This window comes from Eufriesea mexicana, unplaced genomic scaffold (genome assembly GCF_001483705.2).
Source record: "Eufriesea mexicana isolate 0111107269 unplaced genomic scaffold, ASM148370v2 scaffold812, whole genome shotgun sequence".
Classification (NCBI taxonomy): domain Eukaryota; kingdom Metazoa; phylum Arthropoda; class Insecta; order Hymenoptera; family Apidae; genus Eufriesea; species Eufriesea mexicana.
The window spans coordinates 712,501-738,021 of record NW_016909009.1 but is presented as its reverse complement, the minus strand read 5'-3'; the positions used below and the strand labels follow the sequence as shown (position 1 = coordinate 738,021).

The window sequence follows — 25,521 nt, the reverse complement described above, 5'->3', positions numbered from 1 at the left end:
CAAAACATTTTCGACAGGCTTTGCAGTATTATTATTTTAGCGACAGTAGCATGGTGAAGTATGACATGCATGTTTTGAATGTCTTAAAATAAAAATGATTGTAAATAATAGTTAACATGCAATTTATACATAATCCGCATAACTATGATAAAACTATATCGTTACATACTATTCCGAAATTTTCCATATTCATTTCGTACAATCCACCTGCAGTCAATGTACATGGCTTTTTACTCCTTATTTGTATCACGTAAATCATTTTTTGTACTCGCACTGACATCCTATACCATCTGGAAGTATATCTAATGGAAAATCAATAAAATTAGTCGAATATTACTTTTACATTTTATATATCATTTACGTACATAGTATCTGACAGCTGAGTGCAATGATCCAAAAGTACCTGTCCAGGTAGACTGAGAACGAATAAATGGAATTGATTGGCCCCACAGAAAACGGCACTTCTAAGAGCTTCTTCCGGTCTATCTAAATTTGTGACAGTCTAAAAGATGAAATTACTCATTAAGCTAAACATTTTTTAATTCGACTGTTTATTTACTAGATTATCTTTACTTGAACGGCTGTCACGCTTGTGCCGATCATAGTCAACCCAACTTGAATCAAATAACTAATTCGACTGCATTCATTTAGGATATCGTAAAACCTCAAAATGTAACGAAACAATAAATTAGACGTGCCAAATAACCATTTGATAATTAATTATACTTTATCGTTATCTGATGAATACGAACTGGATGGCTTCATTGTGCATAATCACGCAATGTTTGAACTGATCATACATGTAACTCTCTGAGGTAGCTGAACTATCGAATATGTTCAAATCTTTTGTTGCTTTTTGTACCTGATACCTACATTTATAACAATATATAACAACGTGGCACGATTGTATCGTATACGGATATAAATGAGAAGAATACAGAAGGATAAAATCGTGATACTTACCCACAGACCGCAAACAATCCACTGTTATGGTGAATTATAAGGATTAATAACGAATCTGCGGCAACCACGGTCAACACAACAATGATCGATCCCCAAGCTAATTGCAAATATACGAAAAAGAAGTGGTATTCATCGTTAAAGAAAATGTAGTTAACTCTTAGTAATTGTTGACGCGGTCGAGTTTCATTCAGTGGAAGAATGATATCCATAGTTGGAGAAATTAGTGGAACGAGCAAGAATAGTACCATAAATGACAGTAAAGTTTCTAAAAGTAATAAAGTTGGACACTTACGTATATAATGCTAGAAAAATAACTCCTTTTACTATTGTAAAAACCGTTAGCTGAAAAAGTTAGACCATTGTGACTTACTTCGGTATAGATGCGCCATTTTGTTGCCTTCTATCACGGTCGCTTCTAAAACGTGCAATTCATTTTTCTCTTTTAACTGCTCCCATTCTTTTGCCATGAATTGAAATATGTTATTAAACTATAACATAACACGTTTTATGTGAGAACTTTCTTCGTGAGAATTTTTTTCAATAGAAAGAAATTGACATACGCTTTCTCTGTGGAAATGGAGATTCAATATCTTAACGGTACTGATAGCAGACGCAATAAAATGTGGCATACACTCTATTATTGCATCCATATCCTTGCGACATAATGATGCATATAGTTCTAATGTCTAATGAATTACAAGTTGCAATTTTTTATTACCATTACCTAGTTACTTGTTTCATTACGTGCGATTTCTTTAGATTAAGTTTTCTCGTTTTATTTATAACACTTTCCTATGTACAGATTAGTATGTTTTTCTTACCGTTGGAATAAGTACTCCCGCCATACTGATCACAACTACAACTACAATAATATTTCTCAACCCAGATTTCTGATGTGGATCTTGTCCCAAAAATTGCAAATATGTTTTAAGCATTCTATAGTAGGGAATGTTATATATATCGTAATCTTGTCCTCCGTTTTTCTGAAATGCTAAATGTCTTGGGCTTAAACTAATTTTCCAATCATATTACTTCTCATTCAATTTTCTTAAATATTACTCGACTATATCTAACGCGATGTTAATATTATTAGTTAAAGAAAAGCTAGATATTCTTTTATCATGTTATATATTGCAGCTTTATATCTTACTCTCCATGTTGGCAAATTTTCAAAACGGTGTCGATCTAACTAGTGCAACTAGCGTAGAAGAAATCGTTTGTGATAAAATTGTCGTGATGATTGTACAAAAATTATCCTTTTTAAAGGCGCAAAAATCAATCTGGAGAATGCAGTTGTACTCAACAGTCGATATTACTACAAGTATCTTTGGTTATTAAGGTGTAAATCGTCCGACTATCGGACAGGTATGCATTAAGCGTAATTTTCAAAGCAGAACAGCGAATTATTGCATCGAAAGTAGAAAATAACCGTTTGGCGGTTTCTATGCTGAAAATCGAAGACATATAAATGTCCTGAGATATTGATTTCACCCATTGCAGTGTGGCATTCATTACCTCTTCAGAAGTACAACTGATTGGTGAAATCTTTGAAATACTTAAAAATGGATATGTCTGCGATCGCAAAGTACAGTAATAACATGTATTCCTCCGACTGTGACTTGAAGATCCTTTTTCAACAAAGCCTAAATCAGTAAACAAAACTGCTGTTTGTCAGATATGAATGTTGTGACTTTAGAAAATAGATACCAATCGCTGGTATCATCGCTCAATCTGCTAGAGTTATTTTATTTCGCTTTATTGAAAACGGTAAATATAAATATATAAATGTATAAAGCTCTGATTGTGGTCAATAAACTCATTGCACTGGTGGCCCACTTATGATTTTGGTAAAGACTATGGTGATAGAAGATTTGGTTAAATAAGTTTATTTGCATGTTCATGTCATTTCAATTATTTCATATTAACAGTGTACGAATGGTTATATATTTTATTATTCATATTCTTAGTAAATCTTACAATAAAATTGAATGAATGTGACTAAATTCGTTCCATTCACGGTGAAAAATTATTTTCTCAAATTTCTTATTTACAAGTACTATATGTTGTGAATGTGGTGCTGCTTTTCATTTGATATAGTACCGACAAAATGTGAAACCTCTTAGTATTTGTGCATGTCCGATTAATTATCACAATAAGTCATACTTCATCGACATATGTTATGTTTAGAATATCATTTTGTTTCTTCTTTAAATTTTTCAATTAAATAAATTCTTTATGTTTTACGATAAAGATCACGTATTATCAAGTATTTAATCAACTATCGTAAAAGAAAAAGCACACGACGCGACGACTTAACACGTTAAAGTAATTAATAAATAAAAAATTTGATCTATACGATATGAACGATGAATGCAGCCTTATCGTGTGATTTGTCGATCCAGTTACAGAGCACGGTAATAGTGATTAAGTATGTTCAAGCGACGCTGTAGAATTATTGCTCCACCGACAATAACATCGTGCAATATGATATGCAGGCTTTAAAAGTCTTAAAATTAAAGTAAATTGATTATTTATAGCTTTTACTAAAATCGCGCAAATTTAATACATTTCTTACATACGGATCTGAAACTTTCAAGGTTTACTTTGTATATTCCACCAGCCGTGAGTATACACGGTTTACTAGACCTTATTTGCATTATGTGAATCATGCGTTGAGTTTTCTTTGAACATCGATACCACTCTGAGTCGTATCTATCACAAAAAGTAAAAAAATATTGTGTTTGAATCTGCTACTGTTTTAATTACTATTAATTAATCGACGGTATATTTCTTATACCCTCAATGTACATATATACATGTTAATAAACATACATCTGATTTTCTAGTTCTGAAGAGTGGTTTTGAAGCAACTGGCCACAAGCACTGGTAACAAATAAAATAATTTGATCACTCATGAAAAATAAAGCACTTCTAATTACATTCTCCGGATGACTCAAGTTTATAACTGTCTGAAAAATAGGGCCATTAATATTCTCGAATCTTATGTGATTTAATAATATTACCAGACATAATTATATTTTCCTTCGTTTGCGAAGCTATTCTTACTTGATAAGCTGTTACGCTAATACCCACGACAATTAGGCTAATTTGGATAAAGTATAAATTTTCACTGGTTTCTCTTAGAATATCGAAAAATCTTGAAATTCAATAAAAAATCAAATTAGATATTTATCAACATTTCTTACGTGTTATATTTAATTATTATTTTATTGCTACAAACTGAAGGGCTTCATTGTATGTAATTGCAGATCGTTTAACCTGATCGTACACATTTTTATCCGAAAAAGGGTCATGCTCAATGGAGCTTGAATCCAGTGCTTTCTTGATTTGATATCTGTATAATAAAATAGCACATTGTTATATCTCTTATTTCCTTATTAACTTATGAAATAATAGATGACGAATTAATTTGTCTAAAAGTAGACTGCGTTGAGAGTTTATTAACATGACTGATATTTACCCAGTTAAGGCAAATAAACTGCTACTATGATGAATGATAATGATGTACAATGAATCAGTGCCAAGTATACTCAATGAGAAAATACATGTTGCCAAAGTTAGATGTAAATACTCTACATAAAAGTAGTCATCATTGTTGATGATTAAGTAATTTATTTTAAATATTTGCAGACGTACTCGAGTTTCGTTCAGTGGAAGAACGATGTCCAAAATAGGAAATACTAATGGAATTGTTAGAAAAATTACTGCAAATAAGAAGTTTAGGGCTAAAAGAAAAAGGATTAATTTTTTCCAATAATTAATGTAACTGTGACAGGCAAATATTAAAATATTAAATGCTTACATCTATACAGATGCGCCAACATACTTCCTCGAGCAGTCATTTTTTCCAATATATATAATTCGTTAGTCAGCTCTAATTCTTCCCACTTTTTTGCGACAAGATCAAACAACTTTTTAAACTATAACACAATATGTATTCCATAGTTTTATATATATGAAAAGATTTTTTTGCACAACATAAACATACATTTTCTCGATTGTTATGGATATTAAATATTTTTGCCATGGCAATAATTACTCCGGCTAGATGTGCCATACATTCGATCACCACGTTTATATTCTTCTCTTGTAATGATATGTATAATTCGAATATCTATTGAATTACACGTTATTTGAAATTTATTCCAATTCAAAGGACATCAATTCATCGCGTGAATATATTTTCAATTATTTAACCCCATTAATAAGAACGTGAACACTTGTTTTATATGTTTCTCTTACCGTAGGAACGAGTATGCTTGTCAAAGTGATTTGCGTCACGGTCATTAAGATATAGTTATTTCGCTTTTTTTGATATAATTCCACTCCTAAAACTAACATATATGTTCTGATGGTTTTATAATGGGAAATATTATACACACCATTGTACGACTTTTCGTTTTCTATAGATTATACAAAAGAAAAACAAATGATTAGAACAATATATAATATTGAATCACAAAATAACTAATAAATAAGTGAATAAAATTAACTCATCTCTGTGAGATTGTTTCTGTACGAAAATTCAGCTATCGGAAACTAAGAATCGTAGTGAGTTTGAGATGTAAAATTACAGCATTGGTTTTCATAGAATTAAGTCTCAAAGGGTTTGAAGATCGTTCTTTATACATCCAGACTAATGCTGTTATTATCTTAATTGAGTTTAAGACTATGATTACCAAAGCCAAATAGAGTACATTTGAGAAGCTTATAATCAGCAAATAGATGTGCATTATAATATTACCAATTCGACATATCGTGTAACAACTATGTCGTTGATAAATAAATCAATAATTCACAGTATTCTCGGACATGCAACGTATTCAGTAAAAATTGTCTATTCATAAGTACCTGAAATATTCGGTGTATTACCTGTAAAGTGACGTTTTATTCACACATACATAAATTTTCAAGTTATCAATGGTGTAAGTATTTCTAGTTCTTTAAGCATTATACTTGGCATGTCTCTACACGTTATATCAAAAATAATAATGTCGTATGGTATGTTGGCATAGGTAGCCAAAAGTATATCAATTAAAGATGTTACATTACAATGTATGTATAGAATTATGTTTTCTTCATCGTTTACTGCGCTCTTGTATTGACCAAAATTAATTTAAGACAAAATATACTAACAATATGTTCATATTAAACCATTAACTTCAAAAGGGAAATAAGATATATATTCGCTTTATTTATATTTATTTACTGTGGTGTACTATGATAATTACATAATCTAGTTATATATACATATTTTAATTTTTTAACAGTTCTAACAGTTTCTTTGTTATTGAAATTAGAGTGAACTGGACAAAATGATTTCAAGGTGAATAAGTATTTGTTGGAAAATTAATGTAAATATTATATCGAATCGGACAAAAGGAACACAACTGGACAAGTGAAATTGTTGTGCCATGTGGTACATACCAATTCCGAGAGCTTCTTCAGGTTGCTGCAGATATTATTAATGTTTATTCTTTTGTCACTTGCAAGATAATTTTCACTTGTGCAACTGTCACAAATATGCCGATTGCATGCAATAAAACTAGAAGAAATATCTGTACATCGTAAACTTTATTCTATAAAATAGAGTATAATCGTGTTGTTCGTGCTTTTGCGCTATTAAATATTCTTTATTGCCTTTCTTCAAATTTTAAGTAGGATAAACTGTATGGTCATAAGTGTTCTCATAATACTAATCTATTAGGAATAGATTGCTAAATGTTATTTAAATTATTTAGTATTAACAAAAGAAAACCGGTTATTAATCTTATTATCCGCATCTTCGATAGATCTCAAATAGTATTCAACTAATGCAACTAAATCCGGTCGATCCGCAACGTAAAATTATTGTCTCAGGGACAAGATCATAGTGAAGTACGACATGCACGTTTTGAAAGTCTAGAAATGAGTAACAGTTGATGGAAATGGATACGAAAACTAAAATAACTCTATGCTGTAACATACCGTTCCAAAATTTTCCATGTTCATATCATACAATCCGCCTGCAGTTAATGTACATAGCTTCTGGCATCTTATTTGCATCATGTAAATTATTTTCTGGATTTGAACTGGTGTCTTGTACCATGTAGAGCAGTATCTATTCGAATATCAGTAAGAAATTGCACTCGTGTCTACGATTGTTAGTATTATTTACATTTTATATGGATACACTGAACATGTACATAGTATCTGTTAGTTGAGAACAATGATCCAAGAGGACTTGTCCAGGTAAGCTGAGTACAAACAAATGAAATTGGTTGGCACCACAAAATACAGCACATCGAAGAGCTTCCGTTGGTTTATTTAAATTTACAACAGTCTGGAAAATGAAATTGGTTAATTTAAATCTTTCTCAATTTGGATTTTTCATTTATTAAATTGTCATTACTTGGACTGCTGTCACACTTATACCAATCATATTTATTCCAACCTGAATCAAATAACTAATTTGACTGCTTTCGTTTAGAAGAGTGTAAAACCTCAAAATGTAACGAAATAATAAATTAATCGTGGCCAATAATCGTTTGATAACTTATTATACTTTATCCTTATTTAATAGATACAAACTGAATGGCTTGCTTATGCATGATCGCGCACTTTTTGAATTGCTTATACGAACAACTTTTCAACGTATCTCTATTGTTGATTAAGAGCGAATTTTTCGTTGCCTCTTGAATTTGATGTCTGTATACGTGATTAAAATTAAGATAAACCATACATTTAGACATTAAGATATAAATAGCATATCGTTAGTATCAGAATGATATGATTCTTGAAACATCATGATATTTACCCACATACTGCAAATAATCCACCACTATGGTGTATTATAAGGATGTACAACCAATCTGCTGCAATTACGCATACTACAACAATAATTGAGCCAACAGCTAATTGAAGATATACGCAAAAAAAGTAATCTTCATAATTGAAAAAAATATAATTAACTCTTAGCAATTGTTGTCGCGGTCGAGTCTCATTCAATGGGTGAATAACGTCCAAAATAGGGGAGACTAAAGGGACCAGTAAAAAGAATATCATAAAGGATAATAGTGTATCTGAAAAAAATATAATCCATAGGTTAAATGCAAAATATTAGAACCATAAATTCCTTTCGCATAGAAAAGTACACGGATTAAAAAACTGGAATACAAGACTTACTTCGATATAAGTGTGCCATTTTGTTACCTTCTAAAACGATTTCATCCAGAACAGAAAGATCATTTTTTAACTTTAGTTCGTTCCATTCCTTTATCACATATTGGTATAACTTATTAAACTATAACACAACATATTTTACCTTTCAGAATATTCGAAAATTATTTGAAATAATAATAAATACATACATTATCCCTGTGGAAATGAATATTCACTAATTTAACAAAACATGCCGCAGCTGCATTTAAATGGGGCACACACTCGAGGGCTCCGTCCATATTTTTGTTACGTATTGACATAAATAATTCTAATAGCTAACGAATTGCGAACCCACATAGTTTGATGTCCGATTATTTATTTTATTACATAAAACAGATTCCATTTATATTCTTGATTTTATCACTACAACTTTTCTATAAATATTCCTCATCTTCTTCTTACCGTTGGAATCAAAATGCTTGCAACACCAATTATCACTATAATTGCAGTAATATCTTGAAATCCATGATACTTATGTGGACATATTCCCGCAAATTGTAAGTATATTTTGAGTTCTTTATAATATGAGATTTTAAACATTTCGTGATCTTTTCTTCCATTTTTCTGAAATACTAAATGCTACAAAGTTAGATGTTTATACAAATAAGATAAATTAAACGGCAGTGTTGTTAATTGACATAGCTTTAGTTATTTTTATTGTAATATATATCACATTTTTTGTCTTATTACCCATGTCCCCAAATTTTCAAGACGATGCTGCTTTAACTAGTACAACCAATATGAAAGGATATATAAAAGCCACAAGACTATCATATCGAAACATTGCTTTTGTAATCGGGAAAATTAATCATGTGAATGTAATCGTAGTCGAGGGTAATGGTAATATGTAATTTTAATTTTCAAATATGGCTTCAATCATTTACTGACTGGATAGGTATATATTAAAATTGCGACTTTGACTGACAGCTACAATCGTAGATGAGAAAAGACCTATTTTCCAGATGTACTGCCTGCTGTCAGTTGTACAAAAAATCGAAGGTGTATAGTTTTCTTTAAATATAGATATTATAGAATGCCATATGGCATTCGTTATGTAATTGGTAGTAGCCATAACATTACCAACCAACAGTTCATCGAAATATTTCCGATTCTTTAAGAAAAATCAAGCTACCGCTCGCAGTGTACCTCAGTAATAATTATTCTTATGACTCTTAGATATTTTGACGACTATTATTCTTTGAAAATGAAAGGCTGTAAATTAAAATATCGTAATTGTTTATCAAAAAATTTATTCGCTACAGCATGCAGAAGCTTGTAAATTTAAATTTCCTTTGCTGCGGTATTCGATGAATTCAGTGAAATGACAATTGGTTATTAATATTAAGATGTATAATATTATTTAGACATTAAAATATTAACATCGAAGGACAAATACAGTTTAATAACTTTATTTGCACGTTCGGTAATCCAAATTCAACATTATTATTATATATTGACTTATTATTTAGATGTTAAAATATTAAAATCGAACAACAAATATAGTTTAATAACTTTATTTGCACGTTCGTTAATGCAAATTCAATATTATTATTATATATTCAGTACTTATCGTACTAATCACTTTCTGAATAAATTCGATTATAGAATGTTATGGATATATAAACAATTTCAATTACTTTAGAGACATTATCATAGTGAAATATGACATACACATCCTGAACGTCTTAAAATTAAATTAACAATAAATAGCAGTTAAAACTATAATATAATAATCATATCTTTATAGGGATACATACATTCCCAAAGTTTTCCATATTCATTTCGTAAAATCCAGCAGCCGTTAATGTACATGGCTTTTGACTCCGTATTTGCATCATGTAAAGCATTTTTTGAGTTTTCACTGGTATTCTGTACCACGTGGAGGAATATCTGATGGAAGACCAGTAAAAAATTACATTCAGATCTATGTTTCTTAAGATTATATGCGTTTTATACGAGTACACTGAACACATGCATATTATTTGCTAGCTCTGCACAATGATCCAGGAGTACTTGTCCAGGTAGGCTGAGTATAAACAAATGAAACTGATCAGCTCCACAAAATAGAGCAAATCGTAAAGCTTCCCCCGGTCTATCCAAATTTGTGACAGCCTGAAAGAATAGTATTGACTAAATTAACGTTGCTTTAATTCATATCTGTTTTCATTAAATATCTTGTAAAAATCTTTACCTGAACAGCTGTGGCACTTATTCCAATCATGTTCAATCCAACTTGAATCAAATAGCTAATCCGACTACTCTCGTTTAGGATATCGTAAAACCTTAAAACGTAATGAAACTACAAATTAATCGCGTTCAATAATTGTTTTATAGTTCGATACACTATATTATTATTTTATGAATACAGACTGGATGGCTTCGTCGTGCATGATAATGCAATTTCTTAATTGTTCATACCCATAACTACCCGAAATATTTTCGTTTGACTGTAGGTTTGACTTCTTCGTTGCCTTCTGGGTTTGATGTCTGTATTCGAGAATTAAGCGAGGCGACCATAAAATTTATTACCACGTATAAAAAAGAGAAAAGAAGAAAAATGATATCATTAGTTGTGTAATTAGTATTTACCCGCATACTGCAAATAATCCGCTGCTGTAGTGTATTATAAGAATATACAATGAATCTATAGTAACTATCGTCACCACACTTATCATTGCCCCCCAAGCTAATTGCAAATATACATAATAGAAGTATTTCTCATCGTCAAAGAAAATGTATTTAACTCTCAGTAATTGTTGGCGCGGTCGAGTTTCATTTAGTGGAAAAACAAAATCTAAAATTGGAGAAACAAGTGGAACTAGCAAGTACAAGCCCATGAAAGATAATAAGGTATCTAAAAAGATTACAGTCAATCATTTACTTGAAAAATAATAAAACAGCAAATTTTTTTTTCATATGAAAGTATCGCAATATAGAAATGACTATATGATGACTTACTTCGATACATTTGCGCCATTTTGCTGCCCTGTGTAGTGATTTCTTCTAAAACGTGCAATTCATTATTTGCCTTCAGCTGCTCGCACTTCGTTACCACGAGGTCATATAATTTTTTAAACTACAACAAAACGATATTGTGATTTCCATGGTTAAAAATTTCTTTGTATCACAACACTTTCACATACATTTTCTCTATTAAAATGGATATTCAGTATCTTAACAGTACTAGTCAAAGCTGCTCCAAATTGCGGCAGACTCTCGATCACTGCGTCTATATTTTTGTCACACATCGATACGTACAGTCCTAATAACTAATGAATTGTAGGTTCCAATTTTTTAATAATATTCCAAGATTATTTATTTTATTACGTGTAAAACCCGCGTCAGTTTTCTTACTTTATTAATAGTACTTTTTTACGGAATGTTTAATATATTTTCCTTACCGTTGGTACAATAATGCCAGCAAGACTAATCACTATTATAGTTACAACAAAGTTTCTGAATCCGTCTGATTGTCGTGGATCTTGTCCCAGAAATTGCAAATATTTCTTGAGCACGTTATAATCGGGGATATCAAATATATCAAGACGTCGTCTTTCATTTTCCTGAAATACTGAATATCCTATGTTTAGATTAATTTTGTCGAGATATTATTCAATGTTAAACTATCTTAAATATCACACATATATTTGGTATAACATTAAAAGCATTTGTTATCGTTAAATTGTATATTTTTTTTACGATGTATATTGCTTCTGTTGTCCTTACTATGCATGTTCCCAAACTTTTGGAGTGACCACGTTTAGAGATTCGTAACGTTTGTTAGCGTAAATGTTTGCACGAGACTGGTCGACTAAAAGTAAGAAAGTTATTTTTTATAGTCCCATGGAAGTGTTATTTTTATGTTAACCCAGTAATGTGCAGGCATATATTATAACAGTGCTGTCATGTTACTTCAGTTCGTAAGTAGTAAGTAAAAATTATTTGATTGCCGTTAAGAGCATATGCAGCATTTCGAAATTCATTATTTATGTAGCAGCTGCGTTGTACATATAAATGACCATCTATGATTCAAATATACATCAATTACAGTTATAATGGTAAATCTATGGTTATTTTGAAGTATATGCTTTTTCGTACCAATCCGTTGTACGTTGAAAAATTTACAGATAGACAAGGAATGATCTATGACGATTCTGAATTTGTAAAATGAGTATCTACAGAGTGACAATAACGACTGCAAAGAATCAGAATACCTTTTCAAATTTCTTATTTGCTAGTGTTATATTTCATGAAAGTGATGTTGCTATTCTTATGGTGGATTACCGGCAAATAGGGAAATCTTGAAGTATTTGTGCGTGTTTAATTAATTATCTTAACAAACCTTACTTCATCAACTTATTTTATGTTTATATTTGGAATATCATTTTGTTCCTACTTTAAATATGATTTAGTACAAAGCTACTTGTATCATGTAGTATTACAATAACTATTGTAAAAATAAGCATGTGATGTGATTTAATTTGCTAAAGTAATTTATAAATAATAAATTTCATCTATACGATATGAACGATCAATGCAGCCTTATCGTGTGATTTGTCGATCCAGTTACAGAGCACGGTAATAGTGATTAAGTATGTTCAAGCGACGCTGTAGAATTATTGCTCCACCGACAATAACATCGTGCAATATGACATGCACGTTTTAAAAGTCTTAAAATTAAAGTAAATTGATTATTTATAGCTTTTACTAAAATCGCGCAAATTTAATACATTTCTTACATACGGATCTGAAACTTTCAAGGTTTACTTTGTATATTCCACCAGCCGTGAGTATACACGGTTTACTAGACCTTATTTGCATTATGTGAATCATGCGTTGAGTTTTCTTTGAACATCGATACCACTCTGAGTCGTATCTATCACAAAAAGTAAAAAAATATTGTGTTTGAATCTGCTACTGTTTTAATTACTATTAATTAATCGACGGTATATTTCTAATTCCCTTAATGTGCATGTATATGTATTAATAAACATACATTTGCTTCTCTAGCTCCGATGAGTGATTTAAGAGTATCTGACCCACTAAACTGATAAAAAGTAAATGCAATTGTTCAGATATAAAGATTAAAATACATTTAATCATTTCTTGTGGTTGATCCATGTTTATGACTGTCTGAAAAATAAGGCCTGTTGTGATTTCATAATGTTACCAGACATAATTATACGTTTCTTCATTTCGGGAACTATCCTTACTTGAAAAGCTGACACGCTAGTGCCCACCATACTTAGGCTAATCTGGATAATGTATAAACTTTCACTGATTTCTCTTAGGATATCGTAAAATCTTGAAATGAAATACAAAAAAAATTAGTTATTTATCAACATTCCTGGCGTGTTATGTTTTACTATTATTTTATTGTTACAAACTGAATGGCTTCATTGTACGTAATTGCAGATCGTTTAACTTGCTCGTACACATATTTATCCGAAAAGGATTTTTGTACAGTTAAGTTAGTATCCATTGCTTTCTTGATTTGATGTCTGTGTAGAAAAATATAACGTTATCGTATCTCTTATTTCTTTACTAACTTATAAAATAAAGGTGCATTAATTAATTTCTCTATAACTAATGTACGTTTAGTGTTTGGTAATATTTACCCAGTTAAATCAAATAGACCGCTACTATGATGAATAATCATGATGTACAATGAATCGACCCCAAATATAGTCAACAGAAGAACAATTGTGCCACAAGTTAAATGTAAATACTCGACATAAAAATATTCATCATTGTCGATGATTAAGTAATTTATTTTAAATATTTGTAGGCGTGCTCGTGTTTCGTTCAGCGGTAAAACGATATCCAAAACAGGAAAGATTAGCGGTATTGTCAGGTAAATTATCATACAAATGGTCAAAATTACTAAAAGAATCGTAATTGATTTTCTTACAGTTTCATCAAGCCGTGTGAAAGATTAACATTAAAACATTAAATACCTACATCTATAAAAACTCGAGAACTTACTCCCTTGTGCAGCGATTCTTTGTAATACGTGTAATTCATGATTCAGCTTTAATTCTGCCCACTTTCTTGCTATAAGATCAAGCAACTTTCTAAACTATAACATAGTATGTTTTTTACAAGTTTATATGTACGACAAGTTTTTCTTTTCTTGGATCATTAGCTTACATTTTCTCGGTTGTAATGGATATGTAGCATTTTATTCCAAACACCAAATATTCCTGCCACATTTATCATACATTCGATCACTGCGTTTGTATTCTTCTTTTGTATCGATATGTATAATTCGAATACCTATCGAATTACACGTTATTTGAGATTTATTCCGATTCAAAGGAATCGATTCATCAAATGATAACGTTTCCAATTATTTCACCCTATTAATATGGATATTGTAGAGTCACACACTCTCTACTCGCTGGAGAGTACCTTGGAATACTCAGATTCACTGCAGTCTGTATTTTCGATTCGACTCCCAATAACGCGTAACTCTCGCAATCACAATGCTCGATCTTGACTCTCTCTAAGACTATCTTAATTCTCTAATGACTATCTCAAAAACCCCGATCTATCTTCCAGAGCGGGCCCTTTTAGGCCCGTCTGGAAGGCAAGGACCTCCCCCGAAGGAGGAGAAAGCTCCCTCCACGTAACGCTTTGGGGTGGAAGGGATTCCTCCTTCAGGTTAGACTCTCCGAAGGGTCACCCACGCGGGGACCCTTCCCGAGAGGTGCCCACGGACGCGTCATCCCCAGTTTACAATGGGAAAAACCGGGGTTGAGCGAGGCTACCTCACGTGACCTGGCCCCAACTTCCCAAGACTCGTCTGACCGTCAGACGCTAACGGGACCTCTATACCTGTCGACGTCTCAAAATATCCTACAATATGAATATTTGCTTTATATGTGTCTCTTACCGTAGGAACGAACATGGTTAGCATTATGATTTGCATCACGATCATTAAGATATAGCTATTTATACTTTCGTTATATGGTTCCAAGCCAACAAATAATAAATATTTTTTGGCAGTTTTATAATGGAAAATATTATACTTCTCATTGAACGAATTTTTACTTTTCTGCAGCACTATAGATTACACAAAACAAAAGGAAATTATTAGATAAATGTATAATATTCAATCAATTCAACTAATAAATAAATGAATAAAAATTACTGATATTTGCTGGATACGAAAATTCAGGAAACTAAGAATTGTAGCAAGTGCGAGACGTGTAACAATAGTACTGTTTTTCATAGAACTAATTCTCCAACAGTATGAAGACCATTCTTTATAGAACCACACTAAAATTAATATTAACTTAACTCAGTTGAAGAATATACTAAGTTACGTACATTTAGATTATAATCAGGAAACAGATGTGCATTATAAGATTTTCAAATTGCCATGTCATATAACAACTATGTGTAGTAGACAAATAAGTGAGTGATTCAAATTATTGGCCAATAACATCATTCAGTGAAAATTGTGTATCCATAAGTATCTTGAAATATTTAGTGTAATAGCTGTAACGTGACATCCGATGAGCTATATCAAGTAGAACAAATTTTCCAGTAATCGATACTAGAGATTTTCTAGCATATCATAGAATATCATACGTGGCAAGTCTCTATACGTCATTTGGAAAATAACAAGTCGTGCAACGAGTAAGGATAGATACCCATCAGAAGTGTCTCAGTCAAGAATGTTGCATTATAATGTATCTGTAACATTTTCATTGCTACTCTTCGGATTGTGGATTGGATTGTTAATTTACAACCAAACCCAGTAGCATTGTATTCACATTTTAGAAATGATTTCAAAGGAGAAATAAGGTCACTTTATTTGTATTTATTCAATGTGACGTACTTCAACAACATATGAACATTTTCTAATATCCCGATAATATATTTAATGTGTAAAATAGAGCAAATAGGTGGAAAATAATTAGATATTAAATCAGTTACCGAACGATAGGAGCACCGTAAAGTACGATACGCATGTTTTTAATGCCTGAAAAAATTAAAAGACATCGATCATAAATAGTTACTTGCACTGTAGTAAAATAAATAGGTCAGTAGTACGTACTACTCCAAAATTCTGGATATTCATTTCGTATAAACCTCCTGCTGTCAATTTGCATGGCCTCTTAGATCTTATTTGCATAGTGTAAAGCATCTTTTGAGCATTTATCGGCATTCGGTACCACGATGAACAGTATCTGTCGTAAAATTAATGTAAATATTACATCGAGTCGATGATTTATGAAATACCTGGGATATATTTTTCAGCGTACAAATCAGTGAATAATTCTGAACTTTGATCTATGATAACCTGCCCAGGTAGTGTTATAATCAGCAAATGGAATTGCTGTCCTACAAGGTAGATACCCATTCTGAAGGCTTCTTCAGGTCGATCCAGATTCATAACGGTCTGGCAAAAAATTTTAATACACTTAATGCGCGAATTCTTCTTTTATTTTGAAGACAATTCTTACTTGTACAGCTGTTACAGATATGCCGATTATATTCAACAAAACTTGGAGAAAGTAACTGTTACGACTGCAGTCATCCATGATTTCGAAAAACCTGCGAGTATAGTAGAAAAGCAAGTTATCCGAAATCTTTATATATCTTTTATTCCTTATAGTTGATTAGCATTTCATTTTTACTAACTGTAAGGCTTTGTTATGCATAATCACACATTGTTTGATTTGTTCCATCAGAGTTCCATCTAATCCTTCGTTAATACTTTCTGTTACTTTTACAATCCGGTACCTAGATTATTGATATGTCATTTCGATAAACGGAATACATTCCTGTTTATATTAATGTGATAAATTTATATCGCAGTTGAATATATATATTTGTTTATATTAAAGCAAGACGAGTTAATTTGATGTTATCGCGTTATCTGTGAAGTTCTCTGATATTAGTATTTGTTATTACACTCACCCACATATGGCGAACAAAGCAGAGGCATGATAGAAGATGAGCGTGTATAACGCATCTAGAGTGGATGTAATTATTATGATTACGAACGTGCACCAAGCCGAATGAATATATATAGGATAAAAGTACTGGTCTTCGTCTACAAAATAGTACGCTTTAAATAGTTGTTGTCGTGGTCGTGTTTCATTCAGTGGTATAATAATATCCAAAACCACAGGACATAACGGAAGGCATAAGAATAGCATCAGAAATATCAATAAAACTGCTGAAAATGATATTAATAATTTGCCATCAATTTAAAAACTGTTGAATACCAAATTTCTATAGGGGAAGATAAGATAAAACTGGGTACAGTGTTAGTTCTATCATTTTCAATACGCAGATTGTCGTACAGATCATTAGAATGTTAATTATTAAATTAAGTAAATTATTGAATAATTAAAATTGCATTACTTGAAATTCATATATTTGTAAAAGAAGCTTCCATAAATTAATATGAAGTAAAACATAAATTAAAATAAACTTGTAAAATATGTCTTTAAATAGCTAAAATAAATTGAATCGATTAAATAAATAACTAACGGGTTAATGTATATCAAGATTTCTTTAAATTTCATTAAAATAACTTATTTAAACTGAATTCTAGTAATGGAAATAAAATTTGTATTATGTTCCTAAATTTTATATTTATCTCTATTCTTGTGATAAAATTAAAAATTCTTTTTGATCGTTAAAGTTTTTGTTAACAAAAGAATTATATTAGGTACCCGGTCTCACCTTACTTTTTCTTACAAGAACACCGTTTCGGCATAGAAAATTATAAAATAATAAGCAACGACAGTTACTTCTATACAATCCACCCAAGGTATTTCCTTCCTTAGTAATTTCATCGAGTATAGTCGTATGTTTCTCATCCTTTGGTAAGTCCCACTCTTCCTTCATAAGAACGAGTAATCTATTGATCTAAAAAATAGTTGTATTCTATAATTTTCATTCCCACCCATACATATTTTGTACATTTAGTAGATAAATACATTTTTCTTGTGGATTCTATGATTTATTAATTTTATAGCGCAAGCTATCAATGTAATTATTATAGGTATGCTTTCCATCGTTGCATCCACATCCTCCTTTAATATTGACACGTAAGTTTGCGAAATCTATCGTGTAAAAAGTTTTGATATGTGTTTATGCGTACACATTTTGAATATGCTTGACCCACATGGAAAGTTTCACTTACCCCTGGAATTATGAAAGTTATTATACTAGTCACCAATACGAATACGATAAATTCTGCGTTCCATCGTGATTGACTCGGATATTGCCCCAAGAATAATAAGTATTTTGTATATGCTTGGTAATAAGAAAAATCAAACAGAGTATCTCCGTCACTTTTATTATTCTGAAACACTAAACGGCACATATAGCATACATAAAATTTCTATAAGTAAAATTAAATAACGAAACATTTGTCCTCCGCAACGATATTGTTTCTATAACTTTTAAACCAAAAGTCAATCATATTTTATTGTTATTGCTGTAATCTTGCTATATATCAATAAGAAGATAGCAGCAACAAATTCATTTTTATCGTGACTAAAGTTTATTTTACGTTGACGGTTATGGACATTTTGTTAGAAAATAAAATATAATCGAATTGTTTGAGTTTTTGTACTATTAATTATCCTTTATTTTCTTTTTATTTCAGTTGTGGTGAAAATTTTAATTAACACAAAGTGTATAATCATAAATGTTTGCACAGTACTAATCTACTAAAAATAAATTGCTAAAAGTCCCTCTTTATAAACGTAAAGTGAATATGCTATAATATTTTAAAATATGTATCTGTTTTTAACGAGAAATGGTCGTCATGTGGAATGACACAGTAAGTACAATATAACCCGTGTCTGTTGCTTTTCTCGATAATAGCTGCTATGTAACTTGAACATGTACATGGCTATTATAGCCGGTTTTCGTGCCATATCATTATTGAAAAATTACAGTGTAGATTGACATACAGATATTATTGAGACCTTACTCTGAATTATCACGGGACATGTGACACGAGATTTAGTAACTGAAAGAAGTCTATTAATGAATATTAGAATCAATAATCAATCCCTTAGGATTACGTGCTTATAGTCGTAAAAGAATTATATAGGAATAGTGCATTTGAAACTTTGAAAGTGAAAGGGAAGTTTGATGTACGTATTCGATTCTATATACCGATTTCATTGTTTAACAAAACAATACGTTACTTATTTATATTTCTCAATGATCGTCAATATCTTAAAAGTAATAATCTTTATTAAGTCAATAAATGTATAAATAATAAATATTTTTGATTCAAACTGTGTGAAAGGCAAATATTAACATATTAAATACTTGTTTCTATACAGTTGCGCAAACTTACTCTAAACAGTAATTTCTTCCATTATATATAATTTATTATAGAACATCAATTTTTCTCACTTTTAATTAATTTCGCTCACAAGATCAAGCAACTTTTAAACTATAACATAATACGTATTCCATCATCTTTTGTGTACAAAGTAAGTTTGAAATAAGTTTTTCGTTTATATAATATGAAACTACACTTTCTCGACTGCATTGTATATTTAATAGTTTAGTCTATCATTATATAATAAATTATACAATAGGGTATATATGATAATATGTATAAAATCAATGATGTACAATATTTTTGGTAATATTGATCGCAATAGTAGTAATAACAAAGAAAAAATAAAGTGTACATAATCATTTAATTTCTCTTTATTTAATGTGCCGTACTTTAACAATATATAAACATTTTTTAATATCTTGACAATACCTTTTATTTCGAAAGTAGAGTAAAGAAGTTGAAATTAGTTCGATATTGAATTAGTCACTTAATGACAGGAGCACCGTAAAGTACGACACGCATGTTTTCAATGCCTTATAAAATTAAAACACAACGTTAATAAATAGTTACTTGCATTGTAATACAGTAATTAGAATAGTAGTGCGTACCACACCAAATTTCTCGATATTCATTTCGTATAATCCTCCTGCTGTCAATTTGCATTGCCTCCTAGATCGTATTTGTATAGTGTAAAGCGTCTTTTGAATACTTATCGGCATCCGGTACCATGATGAACAGTATCTGTCATAAAATTAATACAAATATTATATGTAATATTCGTATATTCATCAAATTATGAGTAGATAATTCGTGAAGTTCTAGAAATATATTTTTCAACATACATATCAGTGAATAATTCTGAACTTTGATCCGCGATCACCTGCCCAGGTAGCGTTATTATAAGTAAGTGAAATTGTTGAGCAACAAGAAATAAAGCAATTCTCAAAGCCTCTTCAGGTCGATGTATGTACATAACCATCTGGAAAAGATATTTTAATATACTTAATGCACGACGTATTCCAGTCTTCTTTTCTTATTTTCGAGATAATTTTTACTTGTACAGCTGTTACAGATATGCCGATTACATTCAATAAAATTTGGAGAAAATAACTGTTACAACTGCAGTCATCCATAATTTCGAAAAACCTGTGAGTATAGTAGAAAAGCACGTTATCTGAAATCTTTATATATCTTTTATTCCTTATAGTTGATTAGCATTTCATTTTTACTAACTGTAAGGCTTTGTTATGCATAATCACACATTGTTTGATTTGTTCCATCAGAGTTCCATCTAATCCTTCGTTAATACTTTCTGTTACTTTTACAATCCGGTACCTAGATTATTGATATGTCATTTCGATAAACGGAATACATTCCTGTTTATATTAATGTGATAAATAATGTGTTTATATTAAAGCAAGACGAGTTAATTTGATGTTATCGCGTTATTTGTGAAATTCTCTGATATTAGTATTTGTTATTACACTCACCCACATATGGCGAACAAAGCAGAGGCATGATAGAAGATGAGCATGTATAAGGAATCTATAGTAACGATAATTGTCACGATTACGAACGAGCACCAAGCCGAATGAAAATATATAGGATAAAAGTATTGGTCTTCGTCTATAAAATAATGCATTTTAAATAGTTGTTGTCGTGGACGTGTTTCATTCAGTGGTATAATAATGTCCAAAACCAAAGGAAACAACGGAAGGAATAAAAATATTAGCATGAACGTGAACAAAATAGCTGAAATTAATATTAGTAACTTTTTATCAAACTAAAAATTGTTAGAAATTCCTATAAGGGAGGGTAGTGAGACTCAGGTATCATCGTTTTTCTATAAGTTTCACGATATACAGTGCCCTCGTCATGTTGGATTCGAATTGATTTTTTAATAACGTAACAAACCATAATAAAAGTTCATCAATACACAGCTAAATCTAAAGCTGACTGAATTACCACAGAATATCAGAAATCGTTTCATAGAATAAGAACACTATTAAATATTATACGCAATAGCTGTGAAAGAAAGAAGGAAAAGTAATTGAGTGTTAAAAAGTAAAGATAAACATACATTTAATATTTCATGAATATTTGATTTTGTTAATATTTCGTATTGTTCAATGAATTTACAAAATCAAAATTTCTTTTTAACGTATCTTTTCACATTTTTCGAACTACGATATTCCTGCTAACAGGGAAAATATATTAAATACCTGGTTCTATCTTACCTTCCCTTAGAAGAACTCATTTTCGATATGGAAAATTTATATAAAAGTAAATAATGACAGTTACTTCTATATGATCCACCCAAGATATTTCCTTCCTTAGTAATTTCATCGAGTATAGTAGCATGATTCTTATGCTTTTCTAAGTGCCATTCTTCCTTTATAAGATCGAATAATCTGTCGAACTAAAAAATAGTTGTATTCTGTAATTCTCATTTCCATGATAAATATTTTAGAAGATTAATAAGTAAATACATTCTTCTTGTGAATTCTATGGTTTATTAATTTTACTGCGGATGTAGATAATGTGACCACTATAGGAATGCTTTCCATTGTTGCGTCCATATCCTTTTTAATTATCGACAGATAAATTTGTGAAAACTGTCGAATAAAAAGTTTTGATTACATAGTGAGATTATTTAATTGTATATATTGTATTGTATCATACATTGCTTACTATATTTTTATCGATTTCAGGTAATTAATTCTCATAATATTTGCTTAACAATATATACATTTTATCTTTTGTACATAGGTGACATTTTACTTACCCCTGGAATTAAATAAGATATTATACTGCCCACTAATGCAATTACATTCAATTCCATATTCCATCGCGATTGAGTCGAACATTGCCCCAAGAATAATAAATATTTTTTAAATGCTTTGTAATAAGGAATATCAAACAGCGTGGTTTCGGTTTTTCCATTATTCTGAAACACTAAACAGTACATATAACATGTATAAAGTTACCATAAATTAAATACATAATAAATCATTTGTCTTTCGCGACGACTATCACTTTTAAAACATTAAATCAAAAAAGTAATTTTATACAAATCGATAATAAGATTGCATCAACATATTTATTTTTATTGTAACTGAACTTTGTTATACGTCGATGGTTATAAACTTTATATTAGTAAACAAAGTATAATCGAATTGTTTCGTACTATTCTTTATACTTTGTTCTCTTTCTTTTCAGCTATGATGAAAATTACAATTAACAAGAAATATATAGTCATAAATGCTGGCACGATACCAATCCATTAAGAATTGCCATTCTTCAGTTGCTCTTTATAAACGTAAAGTGAATATGGTATTATAATATTCTAAAATATCTATTTTTAATGAAAAATGTGGTCTCTTTTCATCCAATTATGCGTGTAAGTGATCATTATGACATATGTTGTCATATCGTTATTAAAGAAAATTATGATGTAGATTGACATTCAAATATTACTGAGATCTTATTGCGAGTTATAACGGGACACGCGATATGACATGTTGCAATTGAAAAAAGTTTACTAATGAATATTTCAGACAGTAATCAATCTCTTGGAATTACGTGTCTATGGTCGTAAAAAAAATGTATAGAAATAGTGATATACCGACTTGATTGTTTAACAAAACAATACGTTACTTATTTATATATCGTTAACATCTTAAAAGTAATAATCTTTATTAAGTCAATAAATGTATAAATAATAAATATTTTTGAGTCAAAATTAAATTTATTTAAACAAACACTAGTGTGTTTTAATAATAATGTTATGAGAAAGAAATAATATTTTGACGTTTCTAAAATTTATTTTATAAAAGCCTCGATATTCTCTATATAGAAAATTAAAATATTTGCATTAAAGGAAAGACGTTTTGTATAAGGTATTTAAATATTCCCACAGTTTTTATTTTGCTTTACCTTCAAGAGATGTCACTGTAATATCACGTAACAACTGCAACTTTAGCGCGATGCGAGTTACTTATCCAGTATCGAACTCTGCATCGCAAGTTACGGTTATAAACGTACTCGGGGTTTGTTATTCGTTTGCTTGGTGTGTTGTATGTGTTTATATTGTTTTTTTGTGTAAAAACTACTAAATTTTCATAATGAGTGCCGAGGAAGAAGTGTTGCGGATTCAGAAAAAATTAAACAAGATGTCGAGCGGTGACGGGACGGTGAGTAAGTGAGTAAAATATAGTTGTGTACCCCGCTCGGCATATTGGAGGCTGTTCATTAAGAACAAAGCTCTTTTCCAATATAAAGTATGATTACTGTAATATGTTGTAAATATACAATAGAAATGAATATGTTTTGAATTAAATTTTTTGTTCATTTTAAGTAAATATCTATTGGTATAAATTTTTATATACACGATATTTCACATTAAATAAAGTATTACCACGTATTGTAGCGCTTTAATATCTAGAACACTAATTTTAATACGTTCATAAAACTTTATGAAAATTAGATCACATTCTCATTGTGTAACTTATTAAATTATGAGTTGTAAATTTTTCTGCCCACATAAACATATTCAATCCATCATTAAAATCTGTAATTACATTAATTCATTATTTACCCATAGAGATGAAGTAAGTAATTGTTGCTTAAAAATATTACTTGTCACTTATAAAAATTGTATCCTTAAATATTAGCTGTGTATATTTTGATGATTGCGATACATAATAACAATGTATTCAATTACATAAGAAATAGCAATATGACAAAATGAAGTAGTTATTTTGAGTTTAAATTAATTTTGCTAATTTGAAGATTCAATAAATGGTGTAAATATTATATTTAGAATTTATATGAAACAAAAATATGAACAAGTCATATGTATTTCATATTTATATTAAATAAGAATGTGATCTTTACAGGGGCAAGAACAAGCTCTGGAATTACTTAAAATATTACAAAAGTTGCCCGTGGACTTAGAACTCTTGACTAAGACACGTATTGGAATGACAGTGAATGCCTTGAGGAAATCAAGCAGAGATGAAGAAGTTATATCGTTATCCAAAACTCTCATTAAAAATTGGAAAAAATTCTTATCTGGTAAGATATTAAATTTACAAAAGAGAATCTTTTAATAGATAATTATGTAAATAATAATATCGCATTTCCTTTTATAGGTTCCAATAAAGAAAAAGATTCTACTTCTTCGAGTAGTTCAAAAAAAAAGGATGATAAGACAGAGAAAAACAAAGATGATGGAGATCAAAAAAAAGACAAGGATAATGTAGATGCAAGCGATGTCAAAATGAAAGAAGATAAACCTCATAAAGATATTCAAAGAAAACAATCAACATTTCCAGCTCCTACCACTACAGATGCCGTAAGGCTCAAATGTAGAGAGCTTTTGGCAGCTGCTTTGAGAGTTGATGGAAATACAATTGATGGCTGTGCTACACCAGAGGAATTAGCAGAAGAACTTGAGGAAGCAATTTATGCAGAATTTAAAAATACTGACCACAGATATAAAAATAGAGTAAGCTTATAATTCTATTATATTTTTGTACCTTATTATAAACATAAAATCTAATGGTGTATATTTAATTATTTAGGTGCGAAGCAGAGTCGCTAATTTACGCGATGCAAAAAATCCTAATCTTCGAACGAATTTTATTGCTGGTGCTATAACACCTGCTAGGCTTGCTGTTATGACTGCAGAGGAGATGGCAAGCGATGAAATAAAACAATTAAGAGAACAGTTTAAGAAAGAGGCAATCAATGATGCACAACTTGCTACAGTGCAGGGCACGAAAACTGATCTATTGAAATGTGGAAAGTGTAAGAAACGTAATTGCACTTACAATCAAGTGCAGACGCGCTCAGCTGATGAACCTATGACTACTTTTGTGTTATGCAATGAATGCGGAAACCGATGGAAGTTTTGCTAAATATTCTTACTGTCCACAGTTTTTTCTGATTGCAATGGAGAAAAAATGTATTTCGTTCAAGACTTACCTATTAATCATTATTAT

The 25,521-nt window shown here is 30.5% G+C and overlaps 5 protein-coding genes across 5 annotated transcripts; 1 reads left to right on the top strand and 4 right to left on the bottom strand.

Moving 5' to 3' along the window:
* Positions 1 to 31: 31 nt before the first annotated feature.
* On the bottom strand, positions 32 to 5,271 carry LOC108546972 (uncharacterized). Its single transcript, XM_017899287.1, has 16 exons — positions 5,227 to 5,271; positions 4,973 to 5,098; positions 4,787 to 4,904; positions 4,445 to 4,709; positions 4,205 to 4,318; positions 4,030 to 4,120; positions 3,796 to 3,932; positions 1,785 to 1,974; positions 1,524 to 1,649; positions 1,334 to 1,451; positions 964 to 1,228; positions 753 to 869; positions 574 to 664; positions 366 to 502; positions 170 to 302; positions 32 to 82 (listed from the first exon to the last, which is right to left on the bottom strand). Exons 1-16 carry the CDS (start codon positions 5,269 to 5,271, stop codon positions 32 to 34), a joined length of 2,124 nt encoding a protein of 707 aa, XP_017754776.1.
* A 1,560-nt stretch (positions 5,272 to 6,831) lies between these two features.
* LOC108546971 (uncharacterized) lies at positions 6,832 to 11,917 on the bottom strand. Its single transcript, XM_017899286.1, is given in 20 exon segments — positions 6,832 to 6,885; positions 6,952 to 7,084; positions 7,170 to 7,306; positions 7,376 to 7,466; positions 7,555 to 7,671; positions 7,781 to 8,098; positions 8,145 to 8,266; positions 8,334 to 8,459; positions 8,587 to 8,763; positions 9,110 to 9,155; positions 9,822 to 9,868; positions 9,942 to 10,074; positions 10,160 to 10,296; positions 10,376 to 10,466; positions 10,555 to 10,671; positions 10,774 to 11,038; positions 11,143 to 11,260; positions 11,328 to 11,453; positions 11,586 to 11,764; positions 11,884 to 11,917. Coding segments are annotated over 20 exon segments (2,568 nt in total).
* An 883-nt stretch (positions 11,918 to 12,800) lies between these two features.
* On the bottom strand, positions 12,801 to 15,103 carry LOC108546970 (odorant receptor 67b-like). The gene is made up of 9 exons (XM_017899284.1): positions 14,960 to 15,103; positions 14,335 to 14,460; positions 14,170 to 14,263; positions 13,803 to 14,067; positions 13,572 to 13,685; positions 13,398 to 13,488; positions 13,181 to 13,317; positions 12,928 to 13,060; positions 12,801 to 12,854 (listed from the first exon to the last, which is right to left on the bottom strand). Exons 1-9 carry the CDS (start codon positions 15,101 to 15,103, stop codon positions 12,801 to 12,803), a joined length of 1,158 nt encoding a protein of 385 aa, XP_017754773.1.
* A 1,017-nt stretch (positions 15,104 to 16,120) lies between these two features.
* On the bottom strand, positions 16,121 to 22,358 carry LOC108546969 (uncharacterized). The gene is made up of 18 exons (XM_017899283.1): positions 22,302 to 22,358; positions 22,006 to 22,131; positions 21,818 to 21,935; positions 21,007 to 21,268; positions 20,750 to 20,851; positions 20,572 to 20,662; positions 20,359 to 20,495; positions 20,125 to 20,257; positions 19,998 to 20,049; positions 18,353 to 18,522; positions 18,147 to 18,272; positions 17,958 to 18,075; positions 17,116 to 17,377; positions 16,837 to 16,938; positions 16,659 to 16,749; positions 16,458 to 16,594; positions 16,250 to 16,382; positions 16,121 to 16,174 (listed from the first exon to the last, which is right to left on the bottom strand). The coding sequence occupies exons 1-18, from the start codon at positions 22,356 to 22,358 to the stop codon at positions 16,121 to 16,123; spliced, it is 2,271 nt and encodes a 756-aa protein (XP_017754772.1).
* Positions 22,359 to 23,508: 1,150 nt separating this feature from the next.
* On the top strand, positions 23,509 to 25,486 carry TfIIS (RNA polymerase II elongation factor). The gene is made up of 4 exons (XM_017899305.1): positions 23,509 to 23,709; positions 24,415 to 24,592; positions 24,670 to 25,025; positions 25,102 to 25,486. Exons 1-4 carry the CDS (start codon positions 23,641 to 23,643, stop codon positions 25,435 to 25,437), a joined length of 939 nt encoding a protein of 312 aa, XP_017754794.1. The 5' UTR covers positions 23,509 to 23,640; the 3' UTR covers positions 25,438 to 25,486.
* The last annotated feature ends 35 nt before the right edge of the window (positions 25,487 to 25,521 follow it).